A 16,083-nucleotide genomic window follows, 5' to 3' on the forward strand; every position below is an offset into this window, starting at 1 on the left:
AGACTTATAAGTTGTGTTATTCTGTTAACATGTTTAACCATTTATTAAACACATCCTGGATATAAAAAGAACAGAAGTGAAATCACATTTCTAGTGATAAAAAATAAAAAGGTAATAGTCAGCAAAACAATTGACTTTTAACCTCAAACGTGACGTGCTCTCTTCCCTGCTGACAGCCATCTCTGCACAACTCTGGCTGAAACTGAAACTTCTGGTCCCTCAATGCTAATATATAAAAGCTTCCATAGCATTTCATCAGTATGATACTAAGTACCCAAGTCGACACCATTCTTCTGCTGCAGTTCAATAGCCTGGGGGAACGAGGCGAACGGCTGGCCCGTCTTAATTACGTGATATGCCGTTGTTATAAATCGTGCAATAACACGATGGGCATCTACATTTAAATTCCTGACCAGCATGGTCAACGGCCTGGAAGATGGATTGTCAACCATCCGCTTAGCTGTCACGAAAACCAGGTGCTGTCTGCTAGCATGGCTGGTCAGGTATTGTTTTCGAAAATTGTCGGTGCCTCTGTAAAATGTAAAAATATCCACTTTTGTCTGCTTTAGACGGGAACATACGACAGACGACACAGTGCATCTTCGTTCCATAAAAAACGTTGCTTCCGTTTGAGCTCGTAGCTCTACTTTGCTGCCATCTTCACTTTATTGTCTTGCGCCAGTTGTTAAAAAATGTATCGAGATTAGAGAATTACAATTTCACAACCACTCGTCACTCCTCAACTCTTGATTTGCCAAATGTGCGCCCCACGAGCTGCAAAGTTATTTATGCATTTAGCAGATAGCAAAACATATGAAGGATGTTAACTTTTACAATGCGATTTTTTTTTCAATCAATAATTTGCAGTGGCCCGATCGGGCCAGTGAGTTGCTAGTTTAACTGTCCCGACGTTACTTTTTACTGGCCCCGGGCCATCGGGCCATCGTTATTGTCGAGCCCTGCACCAGCTAGAGATGAGTCTCTCTGTAATGCAGGTTTGAATGTGTCCGGTCCTGCTGCAGCCAAGAACGTCCCACTAGAGACAGGAAGGGCTCGTGTGTTTGGACCTGGAGATGTGTGTGTACTGTGTGTACGGTGTGTACTGGGTGTACTGTGGTTACTGTGTGTATGCTGGCTCTGGTGATAAGAGGGCCCACCTTCCCCCATCCCCAAAGGAAGACAGGGGGGGGGGCATCTCTTCCACTTCCCCACAAAGCAGGAAACAGGATGGATGGATGCACTCTGCTACACTAGCTTCAGGAGGACTCGTTTTCTTTGCTGAATCACAGGCACAGCCCACACACCAGAAACACTGAGCTGAGGATTACCAGCTAGAGAGAAGAGAAGGGAGAGAGTGTGGGGGGAAAGAGAGAGAGGAAGAGTGGGGTGGGAGGGAGAGAGAGGAAGAGTGTGGGGGGAAAGAGAGAGAGGAAGAGTGTGGGGGGGAAAGAGAGAGAGAGGAAGAGTGTGGGGGGGAAAGAGAGAGAGAGGAAGAGTGTGGGGGGAAAGAGAGAGAGAGGAAGAGTGTGGGGGGAAAGAGAGAGAGAGGAAGAGTGTGGGGGGAAAGAGAGAGAGAGAGGAAGAGTGTGGGGGGGAAAGAGAGAGAGAGGAAGAGTGTGGGGGGAAAGAGAGAGAGAGGAAGAGTGTGGGAGGGAAAGAGAGAGAGAGGAAGAGTGTGGGGGGAAAGAGAGAGAGAGGAAGAGTGTGGGGGAAAGAGAGAGAGAGGAAGAGTGTGGGGGGAAAGAGAGAGAGAGGAAGAGTGTGGGGGGAAAGAGAGAGAGAGGAAGAGTGTGGGGGGGAAAGAGAGAGAGAGGAAGAGTGTGGGGGGAAGAGAGAGAGAGGAAGAGTGTGGGGGGAAAGAGAGAGAGAGGAAGAGTGTGGGGGGAAAGAGAGAGAGAGGAAGAGTGTGGGGGGAAAGAGAGAGAGAGGAAGAGTGTGGGGGGAAAGAGAGAGAGGAAGAGTGTGGGGGGGAAAGAAAGAGAGAGGAAGAGTGTGGGGGGAAAGAGAGAGAGAGGAAGAGTGTGGGGGGAAAGAGAGAGAGAGGAAGAGTGTGGGGGGAAAGAGAGAGAGAGGAAGAGTGTGGGAGGGAAAGAGAGAGAGAGGAAGAGTGTGGGAGGGAAAGAGAGAGAGAGGAAGAGTGTGGGGGGAAAGAGAGAGAGAGGAAGAGTGTGGGGGGAAAGAGAGAGAGAGGAAGAGTGTGGGGGGGAAGAGAGAGAGAGGAAGAGTGTGGGGGGAAAGAGAGAGGAAGAGTGTGGGGGGAAAGAGAGAGAGAGGAAGAGTGTGGGGGGAAAGAGAGAGAGAGGAAGAGTGTGGGGGGAAAGAGAGAGAGAGGAAGAGTGTTGGGGGAAAGAGAGAGAGGAAGAGTGTGGGGGGGAAAGAGAGAGAGAGGAAGAGTGTGGGGGGGAAAGAGAGAGAGAGGAAGAGTGTGGGAGGGAAAGAGAGAGAGAGGAAGAGTGTGGGGGGAAAGAGAGAGAGAGGAAGAGTGTGGGGGGGAAAGAGAGAGAGAGGAAGTGTGGGGGGAAAGAGAGAGAGAGGAAGAGTGTGGGGGGAAAGAGAGAGAGAGGAAGAGTGTGGGGGGGAAAGAGAGAGAGAGGAAGAGTGTGGGGGGAAAGAGAGAGAGAGGAAGTGTGGGGGGAAAGAGAGAGAGAGGAAGAGTGTGGGGGGAAAGAGAGAGAGAGGAAGAGTGTGGGGGGGAAAGAGAGAGAGAGGAAGAGTGTGGGGGGAAAGAGAGAGAGAGGAAGAGTGTGGGGGGGAAAGAGAGAGAGAGGAAGAGTGTGGGGGGAAAGAGAGAGAGAGGAAGAGTGTGGGGGGAATTCAACTGGGATCGTTTTGTTGGCACTTCCGTTCAACATCCATCCAAAATACAGCTGTGTCTGTATTATGACTGATGCAGCCTTTCCACTTCAACTCGCACTGTAAAAACCCCGCCACAGGCAAAATGTTGCATACGTACGCTGGGTCATTTGAAAAGAAAGTTCCCTGAAAATCTAATCTATTTGGCTAGCTCTATTTTAGAGCATGGTTCAGTTGCTCACTGTGCTATGACTTCAAATGATTAGCCGTGGTTAATATAGTGCAGCAGCTAGTTTAGAAGTTTCTCAGTGTTTTACTTTGGACTTAATTTCACAATTTCACGTTATACCACAAATCCCTCCATCCTAATGACATTGAAAAGAACAAAATGTCTTCAAATATTTTATATATTTATTGAGTATTCTTTATTTTTATTTTCTATATTACACTACTTGTTTTGAGGCATTTATATTTCTACTTCTATGTTTATTGTAAGCACCAACCCACCAGAGAAAAGTCTTAGTTTGTGTCAACTTACTTATCATAATAAATCTGATTCTTGCTTCTGAACATGTTTTCCGTTGAGCTTGCGGCTCCAGGCTGGCTAGCTTTCCCCTGGTGTTCCACAGAATGAGAACACCCTTAACGCAGTACACCTCCCCAGCTTGCTTCCTGTTTCATACAGAAGAACTGGCAAAAACAACACCTGCCAGATGAAATCCTGGAGGTGGATAGGAGGCATCCTGCCTGCCTCTACGGCAGCGCTAAGCAGAGTGACAGGGAGGCTGCAGAGTCCTCAACACAAATCTGCTTCCTATGGCGCGTTGGGATGAGTAAAAAGCCTAATAAAAGGACATTCAAACATCCACTCTAACCCTAACTGTACCTCAACATAAACAAGTTGACATGGTTGTATGGTTTGGATGTTATACAGGCACGGTAGCTGGGTGGTTCCACTGTACTTCAAACAGCGTACATCACAGGACACCTGGCCAGTGTTGTGGTGGATTTGAATGTCTTTCTTCTGAGGCTTTTCACAAACCTTAACGCAAACACATTTTTTGTGTGTGTAAGTTCTCGTGTGTGTTTGTGTCCACCTATAAGCCAGGGCTGATCCATGAGCGCGTGTGTAGAATTTGCTCTGTTCTTGTGTGTGTTTATTGCCCGCAGGGAGGAGGGGGGGTTTCCATCAAACTCTACACGATCCACCAACTCAACATGTCATGAGGAGTCCATGTCATCAATAAATCATTCAAGAAAAAAAAGAGACATCTTAGTGCTCATTACACTTATTCAATATATATCATCTTCCTAAATTCAGTACCACCAATGTGTGTGTGTTTCCTGCATTATCTCTATTGACGTGGAGAACTGCATTATTTATGTGTAGTCAGCAGTCTCTCTCTCTCTCTCTCTCTCTCTGACACACACACACACACACACACACACACAGCAGACCCCTCCACATACACAACCACAAACCCCCTCCCCCCCATCCCAAACACACAGTCAACCAGTCCATGTCCTGTGTGTGGGTGTCACATTCAGGAACCACATTACTATATTGCTGTCCCATTCTGCTCCTCCCTCCTTAAATCGATATCATATTAGAGTTCCTGCGAGGAGATTCTACCCTCAGCCATACATTATAAAAGTCACACTCGCGCAAGCGTGCATGTCAGTTCACGTCTCTAAGGTTGTGTGTGTTTGTGTGCAGAGATATCTAGTGTGGTGTGCGTGTAAAGATCTAGGAGGGATCTCTAGAGTGGTGTGTGTGTGTGTGTGTGTGTGTGTGTGTGTGTGTGTGTGTGTGTGTGTGTGTGTGTGTGTGTGTGTGTGTGTGTGTGTGTGTGTGTGTGTGTGTGTGTGTGTGTGTGTGGATAAGGAAGGGCTCACCTGAAGAATGTGACGAAGAACTGGACGAGATCCATGAAGTTACTGTGCTGAGAGAAGGCAATCTGAGGACAGAGCAGACAGACACACACTTAGTACCAGCATAGACAAACACACCAGTTCATTGATACCAGTTCAAAAGATATCAGTTTAGATATACCAGCTCAGACCCAGGTGAGCTTGTGGACCTGTCAGGATCAGCAGATTATCATCACTTGTTCCAGCTCATGGGAGAGACTTGCTCTTGCTCATGAGAGAGACCTGCTCCTGCTCATGGGAGAGACCTGCTCAGCAGAGAGACCTGCTCTTGCTCATGGGAGAGACCTGCTCAGCAGAGAGACCTGCTCCTGCTCATGGGAGAGACCTGCTCAGCAGAGAGACCTGCTCCTGCTCATGAGAGAGACCTGCTCCTGCTCATGGGAGAGACCTGCTCAGCAGAGAGACCTGCTCCTGCTCATGGGAGAGACCTGCTCAGCAGAGAGACCTGCTCATGGGAGAGACCTGCTCAGCAGAGAGACCTGCTCCTGCTCATGGGAGAGACCTGCTCCTGGTAATGGGAGAGACCTGCTCATGGGAGATCCCCAGCTAACAACATTCCACACAAATACCATGACACAAATTAATCACAGGCTAAACCTTTTTTTCCCTTAAGGACCCAAGGTTCGGACTTCTAAAAAAACAAAAAAAGAGAGAGAAAAAACAAAAAACAATTATTTATTTCAATATTGCCCTGCTCCAAATATTCAAATGTCCTAGTGCTGTGACATTCATCTGTGGCTGGAAGTGACTAGAACTGGGCCACTGCTTCCAGACAGCTTCTTCACCTATACATGGGATGGGTTTAGCTCAGAGCAGGGCTGGGTGGTATGGCCTAAAATGTATAGTACAGTATAATTTGACGGTAACGGTATATATCACAATATATTCTCTCCCCCCCCCCCTCGTTTCGGCGATCCACACCACTGCGGCTAATCTCCCACACTCAGACGGATTTTGATGGGGTACAGCAGGAGTCGATGAGTTGAATTTCCAACTTTTGCAGTGCTTTCCCACGGAAGAAGAGTTGATATGTAGTTTCAACAATATGTTTAAGTGATCACAACTTCAATATTTGTAGTGAGCTAGCTATAACAAACTATTACATGGCTGAATACTCGATTTTGTTGGCCTACAATAAATATTTCACAATTCTAACCATCTTTGCTTGCATGGCTACACTCTTCCATGCTGCATGTTTGACTTTTAAGTCTCTGTAAATGTCGGAAGTTGTGTCAAATAAAACCAAACGATAAAGTCTGAGATCGCTTGCGATGTTTGACTAGATTGTTTGCGTTCAAGTTCCGTACGGTAATTCTATGCCTGGTGTGAACGGGGCTGCGACAAATCATATTTCGGGAAGGCTCTACCGAGGTTAGCACGGCACAGTAAAAATCCATACCACAGGGTAAATTCACAGCAGTATATATATTTCTATACCGCTCCTACCGTCTACCCTTAGCTCAGGAGGTAGCGTCTGCTAAATGAACACCACATCATAATCTCACATGACTCTAACCCAGCCACAGGTCACATGGCCCAGGCAGCCATGTTGGAAGCACATCCTTCCACACCCAGAAACCAAGCTCCTTGCTCAGACCTGCTGGTCGGCCTGCTGCGACTCCCTGCCCCGTGCTCTGCCCATCCCTGGCAGGCTCAACAGCGCCTCTTGGTGGTGGAAGACGCCTAACGCGGCTTTGACAGAATTCCCCTCACACACTCCCCCCCGTCACCACAATGACACCTCAGGCCAGAGCTCATCACCATGCCTGCTTATCATTCCCCACAAAGCCAGGATTTGCATACAATTCCACGGGAAGAGAAGACAAAAGCTGGAGAGTAGTGCCTGACGCACGTCAGATTAGGTTCCGAATACTTAATGTACGATCAGGACAATGAATGCTAGGAAACTCTGCTGGATCAGAGCTTGTAAAACCGGTCTGACTTATGCAAGCCAACGTTGAATAATACGTGTCCAGAGATCAGGGCTGCGTCTCTATAAAATACCCCAACAGTATCTGTAACATCCCAGAATAACTACCCAGTATCTATAACATCCCAGAATAACTACCCAGTATCGATAACATCCCGGAATAACACCCTGAACAGGTGACAACACTGTCCCCATCTCTCATGTGCTAAAGACTGGAGTTGCTGGACAAAGTCTCACACCTCATTGTGTGACTTACTGTTGCATTGGTAGTCATAATGTTGATAAGAGCCAAGATGTGTTCTGATTGGTGGTTCTCTGAGGGCTTCTCCTCACCTCTGGCTTCTCTCTCCTCACCGCTGACTCTCTCTCCCATTTGCAATAATCATATCATAGTCGGTCAGATTTAAAGCCTTCACTTTGTAACATGTTTGCTTTGAAATTGATTTAATTCATTTGTATTGTTATTAAATATCCGTTTCATTTAACTTTCCTCTGACCATTCTTGCTCTTATTCAACCCAGAGTCAAATAACTGCAATCCCAGCATATTTTGGTTAATATTAATATAATATAATATAATACAGTTCAGTTTACCCCTCTTCATTTAAACCGTGGGGGAATAGATTGGTTGTTTGGCCAATATTAAACCCCCCTACACACAAACACACTCCTGTTGGAACACCAGGCCCAGACAGGTATGAGACTCTTGTAAATACCAAAGGGGCTTCAGACAGCCCGCTAAGCACTGACGTGCACGTGGGTGTATGCATGTATGTATGTATGTGTGTGTGTGTGTGTGTGTGTGAAAACCAGGCCCACAGCAAAGATGGAAAACTGAGAGGATGGCCAAACCACGAGTTCTCGTGAGCCTTCTTCCCTTCCCCCCTCTCTTCCCCCCCTCTCTCTCCTCTCTCTCTCCCTCCCTCTTCTTTCTCTCTCTCCCTCCTCTCTCTCCTCCCTCCCTCTCTCTCTCTCCTCCCTCCGCTTTCTCTCTCCTCCCTCTCTCTCTCTCTACCTCCTCTCCCCCCCTCTCTCTCCTCCCTCCTCTGTTACATTCCTGCACACTAAACTATTCTGAAGCAGACACTGCAGTCTCTGCCTCCTGGCTCCTCCCACATCCTCACAGCTGTTTCAACACAAGCAGGGTGGTGGAGCTCTGCTCGGGCCAGCTGCCCCAACACCTCCACAACATCCTTATAACACCCCTTCAACACTCCCAACAAAACCAGCCACACCTCCTCACAACATCCCACCAACAACCTTATAACTCCACAACACATCTCTCCAGGATCTGGTCTCTACACATCCCTCCAGGATCAATATAGGCTATAACACACTAAATGATGGGTGGGATCAATATATAACACACTAAATGATGAGCGATAATAGGGCTGCAACAGTGTCGCACGACTATTATGCCACTCAATAAGTCACGGAGATGTTTGAGTATATATATTTTTTTAAGTTGAGTTGAGCGCAGAGCAGAGCAGAGCAAAAAAAAAGAAGAAAGAACGGAGCGGAAGTAGAGGAAAGACCATCAGCGGAGGCAGAGAAGTCAGTACGACTAAGTCATCCAAGGTGTGGGAGCATTTCACAGTAAACTAGAAAGGGTACAATTTCTGGGGAAATTGTACGGTTTAGGCTGAAATAAAGTTTTCGTGGCGAAAAGTGCCTTTAGTACAATTTCTGGGGAAATTGTGGGGTGGGCTCCTGTATTTTTGTACGCCCTTCGACTGGTTAGCTGCTGCGATTCCCACATAACAGAAGTGTTGTAGTTAGCTAGCTCTACAAATGACCGGTGCTAGGTCTGAATCTAGGAGCAAAATGGAGCACAGCTGCCAGCTGTAGGTATATGCAGGTAGCAACACTAGTGCTAAATAAGTATCTAGCTGGTCGGCTCCATGAAATCCAACGTTGCTACGGTACTAATGCCGAGGGTTCGCTGATATAGCTGTCTGTCTTACTGGCGCATCTATGCGTCGTTGATAACGTGTGCTGACGTTGCGTCTGTTAGGCTAGCGCTGAGGTCCCTTCTGACACAAAAAGCACTTTTCGCCACAAAAAAATAATTTCAGCCTAAACGTAAATCCCTATACAAGTAACACAATTTGGGACCAAGATGAACATTTCGACACCGACGTTGTCTATGTAGTCCAAATATTGAGGGATCCTTAGGGGTGGGAAAATAATAATAATAAATATGAGAGAGAACAATGGTTGTGCTCGCCGAAGGCTTGAGCCCAATTTTTATCCGATTCACCGATTAATCAAAAAAACAATCGACAGATTAATCAATTATTAAAATAATCGTTAGTTGCAGCCCTAGGCGATAATGAGATCACGGCCGATATATTGGGATATATATCGGCGGTGATATGTATATCACCCATCCATTAGTGTTTGCCTAACAAATAATATGTGAAAGTGTAAATGTCCACACCAGGTCGCTGAACTGGTCCACTGCTCTGGTTGGTCTGGTGCTCCCGGGGTGGAGCATCACATGACCCTCCATGAGCCTCGGGACCCAACTCTTAACACAACCTGACTGGAATTCCTATTTCAATCCCCGTTTCGAGCGCACAAGGTAAGCATTCAGTATGAGCATACACCCACGGACTGCAGCAGAAGTACACACGCATCCCAGAGGCCCCATAACTCTGGACTTCTGACCACATGCAGAAGAAATACAAGACTAGAACCAATTTAAAGAGCTGCTACTCTTTAGACAGCCCTCTACAGATCAGGTCTATAGAGGTACTGAGGACAGAGACGGTCTAGAGGTACTGAGGACAGAGCAGCTCTATAGAGGTACTGGTGCTGGCTACAGACCCAGCACCATGTGTTTCAACTTAACATTCCACTTTGCCCAGGTCCTGTTTATGAAGCAATCTCTACCATGCTGCCCTAGCCAGCCCCATCCACACAACAACAACACCAGCTCTACACACACTGGACAAGGCACTAGCTCTGAGGAGACCTCACTCTTGCACATGCACACACCAACAAACTAAAGAGACACGTCGGAGTGTGAAAGTGCCCCCCAGCCAGGATTGAGTGGGGAGGGGGGGGGGGGGTGAAACAAAGAGGGAGAGACGTGGGTGAAGATGACACAGGAGTAGGAGCAGGGCCAGGCTAGCCCTGGGGGAGGAGGAGGAGAGAAGGAGCAGCAGAGTGACCTCCGAGCAGTGGAGGGAGGACAGGAGCTTACTAACCGGGTCACCAGGTGCACTGGAGCCTCCAGTGGCCAGCCACGGGGCCGGGGAGGCCGGGGGCTCTGCTGTGGAGCTCTTCTCCTGGCTGCAGCGAGAGCTGAGCTGAGCACACAGCACGGAGGAGGAGACTTCAGGGGGTGAGGGAAGGAGAGAGAGAGAGAGGAGGGAGGAGACTTCAGGGGGGTGAGGGAAGGAGAGAGAGGAGGGAGGAGACTTCAGGGGGGTGAGGGAAGGAGAGAGAGGAGGGAGGAGACTTCAGGGGGGTGAGGGAAGGAGAGAGAGGAGGGAGGAGACTTCAGGGGGGTGAGGGAAGGAGAGAGAGGAGGGAGGAGACTTCAGGGGGGTGAGGGAAGGAGAGAGAGGAGGGAGGAGACTTCAGGGGGGTGAGGGAAGGAGAGAGAGGAGGGAGGAGACTTCAGGGGGGTGAGGGAAGGAGAGAGAGGAGGGAGGAGACTTCAGGGGGGTGAGGGAAGGAGAGAGAGGAGGGAGGAGACTTCAGGGGGGTGAGGGAAGGAGAGAGAGGAGGGAGGAGACTTCAGGGGGGTGAGGGAAGGAGAGAGAGGAGGGAGGAGACTTCAGGGGGGTGAGGGAAGGAGAGAGAGGAGGGAGGAGACTTCAGGGGGGTGAGGGAAGGAGAGAGAGGAGGGAGGAGACTTCAGGGGGGTGAGGGAAGGAGAGAGAGGAGGGAGGAGACTTCAGGGCCCTGCCTGAACTAGCTGCGCTTTTTTTTGTGCAATCACTTACTTAAGTGAACTGTTGTAGCTGCAGTATGGTTTTGTAGTTGTTCTTGATGGCGCCAGTGTGTTTGTCGGCATGCCGTCTACCTAGTTTGTCTAGTTTGTCTTTAACATTTATGTATTTTATAGTGTTTTTTAGATTTATTTGTATTATTATTTTTGTGCTTCTGTTCGGCACCTCGGTCAGCCTTGCTTTGTTGAGTGTGCTTTATAAATAAAATGTACTTACTACTTACTTCAGGGGGTGAGGGAAAGAGAGACAGAGGAGGGAGGAGACTTCAGGGGGGTGAGGGAAGGAGAGAGAGAGGAGGGAGGAGACTTCAGGGGTGAGGGAAGGAGAGAGAGAGGAGGGAGGAGACTTCAGGGGTGAGGGAAGGAGAGAGAGAGGAGGGAGACTTCAGGGGAGTGAGGGAAGGAGACAGAGAGAGGAGGGAGGAGACTTCAGGGGGGTGAGGGAAGGAGAGAGAGAGGAGGGAAGAGTTTGCAGGAGGTGAGAGATGGAGGGAGAGAGCGAAAGAGAGAGAGGAGAGGGGTGGGGTGGAAGGAAGGAGCAAGGACACCTAATGTTTTCCAGAAGTGAACACGCACACACACTGGCTGACTGGGAGGCGAGAGTGAGAGAGAGAAGTGCACTGACACACACACACACACACAGCCGGTCCTGAAGGACGTCACCAGTATGCACTATATATCCACAACTCTCAAGTATGCGGCCCACATCCGCCCCAAACCCCGTCCTAAAACAACACCACTACATCAGTGAAGCAAGTCTCAGGATGACTCCAGAAGGAATGTCCTCGAAGGTAGATGGAAGGGGAGACATAGTATGTTACAGTAAATTTTTCAGTGACCTTATGGTATAATATCTTATTGTATATACTGTAGTTATGTATAGTAGTACATAGTAGTACACTGTAGTATGTATAGTATTGTAGGGGGTTTAATATCGGCCAAACAACCAAAACGATGCCCCTATGTTTGAAGGAAGCGGGGAAACTGAACAGTGTATTAACATTAACCAAATAATGGCAATACCAATGGAAATTGCAGTTATTCGACTGTAAATCAGAGCAAGAATGGTCAAAAGTAAGGTTAAATGAAATGTACATTTAATAACATTGCAAATTAATGCAATCAAATACAAGGCAAACATGTTACAAAATGAAGGTTAACTCTTACCAAGTCTACCTTGATTATTGTAAATCAGAGAGAAAGCAAGAGGTGAGGAAGGAGAAGGACAAGCCAGAGCTGAGGAGAAGGTCTCAGGAGATCAAGAATCCACAGAACAATGCTTCACAATTCCCTTTAAATCCAAGAACAACCAATCACACCACATCTTGACCCTTATCAACATATTACTAGCAATGCTACAGTAAGTTAGGCAATGAGGTGTGAGAGCCATCAAGTAGAGACTGTCCAGGGACTCCAGATTTTAGCATATGAGAGGTGGGGGCAGGGTGACACCCAGCCTTACAGTATACTATAGTTATGTTATTGTATGTTATAGTAACTGTAGGGATGTTAATGTATAGTATGTTTTAGTATATAGTAGGGGTGGGTTTAATTTTGTATTTTTGTACGAACTAGTTATTCTATCTGTCTCAGGGCTGCCTTGCTTATAATAACAGAAGACTGTCATATGTTGAATGGTTGCAGTCAGCTTAAATTCAATTGCATTTGTTTATAACAAGGAGTTTACTAAACCGCAAGAAAAACAATACATTTCAAGGTTTTGATGCAGTGGGATGTTTTTCTTCAACACTTAACTGCGTATCACAGTCAATTAGAAACAAGTAACACTAAACAGCAAACTGGAATTAAATGTAAGCATTATTGAATCAAAATTTGATTAAAAATCATGAATCGATATTTAATCGAATCATGACCCCAAGAATCGATTCGAATCTAATCGTGAGGTACCAAAAGATTCCGACCCCTAGTATATAGTCATGTCTGGTTTGGGAGTGTGTGTGTGGGGGTTGGGAGTGTGTGTGTGTGTGTGTGTGTGTGGGTTGGGAGGGTGTGTGTGTGTGTGGGGGGGTTGGGAGTGTGTGTGTGTGTGTGTGTGTGTGTGTGTGGGTTGGGAGTGTGTGTGTGTGGGGTGGGAATGTGGCCGAGTGGGGTGGGGGGGTTGATGTGGACTCACTTGGATTTTAATGGGCCATGTGAAGTTGCTGACATACACAAAGAATGTAATGTTTGGGTTGTTGCGGAAGTCAAAGTTCTCGTTGGAGAAGCTGTCCTTGAACTCCTTGATGCTGCTTCTGGACACAATGGGTATCTCCTCTCCAGTCTGGGTCCCTGCTGACAGACAGCCAAGACAGGCAGATACAGACAGACAGATAGACAGACAGACAGACAGACACAGACAAGCAGGTGCGTAGACGGATCAAAGAGATGAAAGGATTAGTTGAATGGGTTTAACAGTCTCTTAATGTAGACAAGACATTTCCTAAAGACATTGTACTCTGTTCAGCGCACAAGCCAGTGTGTGCATGTGTGTGTAAGTGTGTAAGTGTTTGTCACACCTGTGAAGCTAGCTGCCCAGGTGATGTTCAGGTTGAAGTTCTTGGAAGCATTGATGAACATGTCCAAATCCCGATTTTGCTACAGGAGACAGAAAAGGTATGTAACTTATAGATAGAACCATTGCTGAATATAATGACAGACAGACCAACAGACAGGCCGACAGACAGGTCGGACAGCCAGGCAGACAGGTAGGCAAACAGGCAGACAGGAGCCGCACCTCGTCGGGCGTGGCTACGAAGTTGATGGCGGTGTAGTAGCGATCGTCTTCCTGTGATAGGCTGAAGGTGAACTGGTAGTCGATCAGCAACGTGTCTGCCGGCAGGAAACAGAAAGTGCTGTCACAATAAACCAGACTGAAAGGGACCCTTCCAGGTAAACAGGTGGAGGTATGGAGTTGGGGGTCAGATGGTTGAGCGGTTAGGGAATCGGGCTATTAATCAGAAGGTTGCCGGTTCGATTCCCGCCCGTGACAAATGACGTTGTGTCCTTGGTCAAGGCACTTCACCCTACTTGCCTCAGGGGGAACTTACTATAAGTCGCTCTGGATAAGAGTGTCTGTTAAATGACTAAATGTAATGTAAATGTCTCTGGGCCACATTGCTGCTCCTAGTACGATGCCCCCACCCAGATCCCTCAGGGAATCACAGGTTCTCAAAGCTCAGGGAACAAACAGGCTTGTTCACTTATCCTCTAAGTGGAGTGTGAAAGTGCATCTCTTCTCATGTATGGCTTGGAAAGTCAGACTACTTGAGGAGTACTTTGATTGTAAGTGCTTTGTGACTGACCGGAACCGAGATTAGACTCCACTTGACTGTTGTGTTTTAGGGTGATTTTCTCCACCTACGCCTATAATTGGATTCTACTTACAGTAACATGTTCCCTTGAGTGGGTTGCCTTGGTAACGGTTCTCTAGTTCACACCTGAAAGAAAATAGCAATGAAAGCACTGAGAGAAAAGGTAGGCGGAGGAGAGAGGGTATAAAGTCCAATCAATAGTATCAGCAGGAATCCAAGCGTCAATCGTAGAAAAGGGCAGAAAAAGCATTTGGAGGTGAGTTTTGTAAACCAGGGTTAGGGTTAGAGTAGAGTGTTAGGAGGAATAGAGTGTTTGGGGCGGTAGAGTAGAGTGTTTGGAGGAGTAGAGTGACCATGTGTAATACTCACAGCTGGCAGTGGTCTCCTTTGATGCCCTTGGTGGTACAGAAGCACTTGCCGTTGTTGGGGTTGCACATGCTGGCATGGCCGTTACACTTGCAGGCTGGGAAAACACACCTCCCGTTAGAGGCCAGAGAACACAATGTAGACGTCAATCCGCTTAAAGGCCAAATGTGTCGATTCTTGACATCTACTGTTATGCATTCAGTTAGCCCGGAGCTGAGCCCATGTTGGTGTCCAAGAGTCATTTACTCACGCAAAATATGCAAAGTCTCCTGGGTAATGAACCAAAGTGTCTTATCCTTCATATCTGATCCTAGCCTGGACCAGGAACAGAGCCTCAACTATTTCCTACAACTACTTCCTGATTCTTGTAACTACTTCTTGCAACTACTTCCTGCTTCTTATAACTACTCCTTGTAACTACTTCCTGCAACTACTTCCTGCTTCCTGTATCTACTCACGTTGACAGTTGCCTCCGTTGGTGGGATCTCCGTGGTAACCAGCAATGCAGCTCTCGCAGTGGCGTCCAGTGGTGAGGTCCTCACACTTCTCACACTCACTCTGGTTCACACACTGGCTGTGGCCGTTACACTGGCACGCTGCAACACACACAGCATGAGTATCACGGTTCCCTAGGCAACACTGACCCCTCAGAACCCAACCACAGACTGTTGCTGCATTTATTTCGATACTTGTGGATATTCTATCAAGTGTGTGTTTTACCTCTGTTTTGACTTATTCTCTGATGGCACACAGTTACTTAGACACCCGAATGCCCCTCAGGATTTATGAAGTTGTTTTCTTAAGTGGTTAAGTGAAAGGTGGAGGTGACGGCTCTACCTGGGCAGTGGATGAAGGACCAGTTGTATTTGCTCTGGGAGGGGCACATGCTGGCATTGAGGGCCGGAGGGGGGGTGTAGCCCAGGCCGGGCTGCTTGGAGGGGGCCGGGACGGGGCTCTGGAAGGGGCCCCTGAAGGAGCCCTCCATGCACTGACCCCTGCCTGTGCTGCTGGGGTCCGTACACCAGCCACAGCCAGGCTGGTCCAGACACTGGCCACATGTCCGGTACCCCAAACAGCTCTCCGCTGGCATACAAACACAGACACACACAGAGAAACAGAAAGTAAGAGACAGAAAGAGAAACAGAGACACAGAGAGGTTGAGGCAAACAGAGAGAGACAGAGGGAGACACTGAGAGGAAGAGACAGAGAGGGAGAGAGATAGACTGAGAGGAAGAGAGAGACTGAGAGGAAGAGAGATATAGAGACAGAGGAAGAGAGACAGAGACTGAGGGAGAGAGAGATAGAGACTGAGAGGAAGAGATAGAGAGAGACTGAGAGGAAGAGAGGGAGATAGGGAGAGAGAGAGATAGAGGAAGAGATAGAGAGAGACTGAGAGGAAGAGAGGAAGATAGGGAGAGAGAGAAATAGACAGAGAGGGAGAGAGATACAGACTGAGAGGAAGAGAGATATAGAGACAGAGGAAGAGAGACAGAGACTGAGGGAGAGAGAGATAGAGAGGAAGAGAGAGAGCGAGCGCATGGCGCAGGGTCTTACGAGGGCAGCTGTTCAGGGTGTACCACTCCATGCACTGTCCGAAAGGGAAAGAGGCGACGTAGGCGTTGGAGTCGACGCACTGCCTCATGTTGCTGCACCACATGCACTCTGAGCTGCTACTGGTGCACTCACTGCAGCTGGAGCGCAGCGCACAGGGCGTGCGACACTGCTTGGCACTGAGGTTGGCTGAAGAGAGGGGGAGGAGAGATAGCCAGTGAGGAAGAGACAAAACCTCAT

General features: G+C 48.0%; 1 protein-coding gene across 2 annotated transcripts in view; it reads right to left on the minus strand.

The window, feature by feature from the left end:
* atrn (attractin) overlaps nucleotides 1-16,083 on the minus strand; it is a 49,807-nt gene that overhangs the window by 12,105 nt on the left and 21,619 nt on the right. Inside the window, exons 17-25 of one of the 2 annotated variants that reach the window (XM_062469056.1) lie at nucleotides 15,847-16,032; nucleotides 15,130-15,375; nucleotides 14,751-14,888; nucleotides 14,296-14,389; nucleotides 14,000-14,052; nucleotides 13,350-13,444; nucleotides 13,132-13,210; nucleotides 12,750-12,904; nucleotides 4,690-4,751 (exon numbers count right to left, since the gene is read on the minus strand). In XM_062469056.1, the coding sequence (XP_062325040.1) occupies nucleotides 4,690-4,751; nucleotides 12,750-12,904; nucleotides 13,132-13,210; nucleotides 13,350-13,444; nucleotides 14,000-14,052; nucleotides 14,296-14,389; nucleotides 14,751-14,888; nucleotides 15,130-15,375; nucleotides 15,847-16,032 (1,108 nt within the window). Of the gene's footprint in view, nucleotides 1-4,689; nucleotides 4,752-12,749; nucleotides 12,908-13,131; nucleotides 13,211-13,349; nucleotides 13,445-13,999; nucleotides 14,053-14,295; nucleotides 14,390-14,750; nucleotides 14,889-15,129; nucleotides 15,376-15,846; nucleotides 16,033-16,083 lie in introns of both variants that reach the window. The other variant, XM_062469055.1, reaches the window with a different exon arrangement.

This window comes from Osmerus eperlanus, chromosome 9, assembly GCF_963692335.1.
Source record: "Osmerus eperlanus chromosome 9, fOsmEpe2.1, whole genome shotgun sequence".
NCBI classification, from domain to species: Eukaryota; Metazoa; Chordata; class Actinopteri; order Osmeriformes; family Osmeridae; genus Osmerus; species Osmerus eperlanus.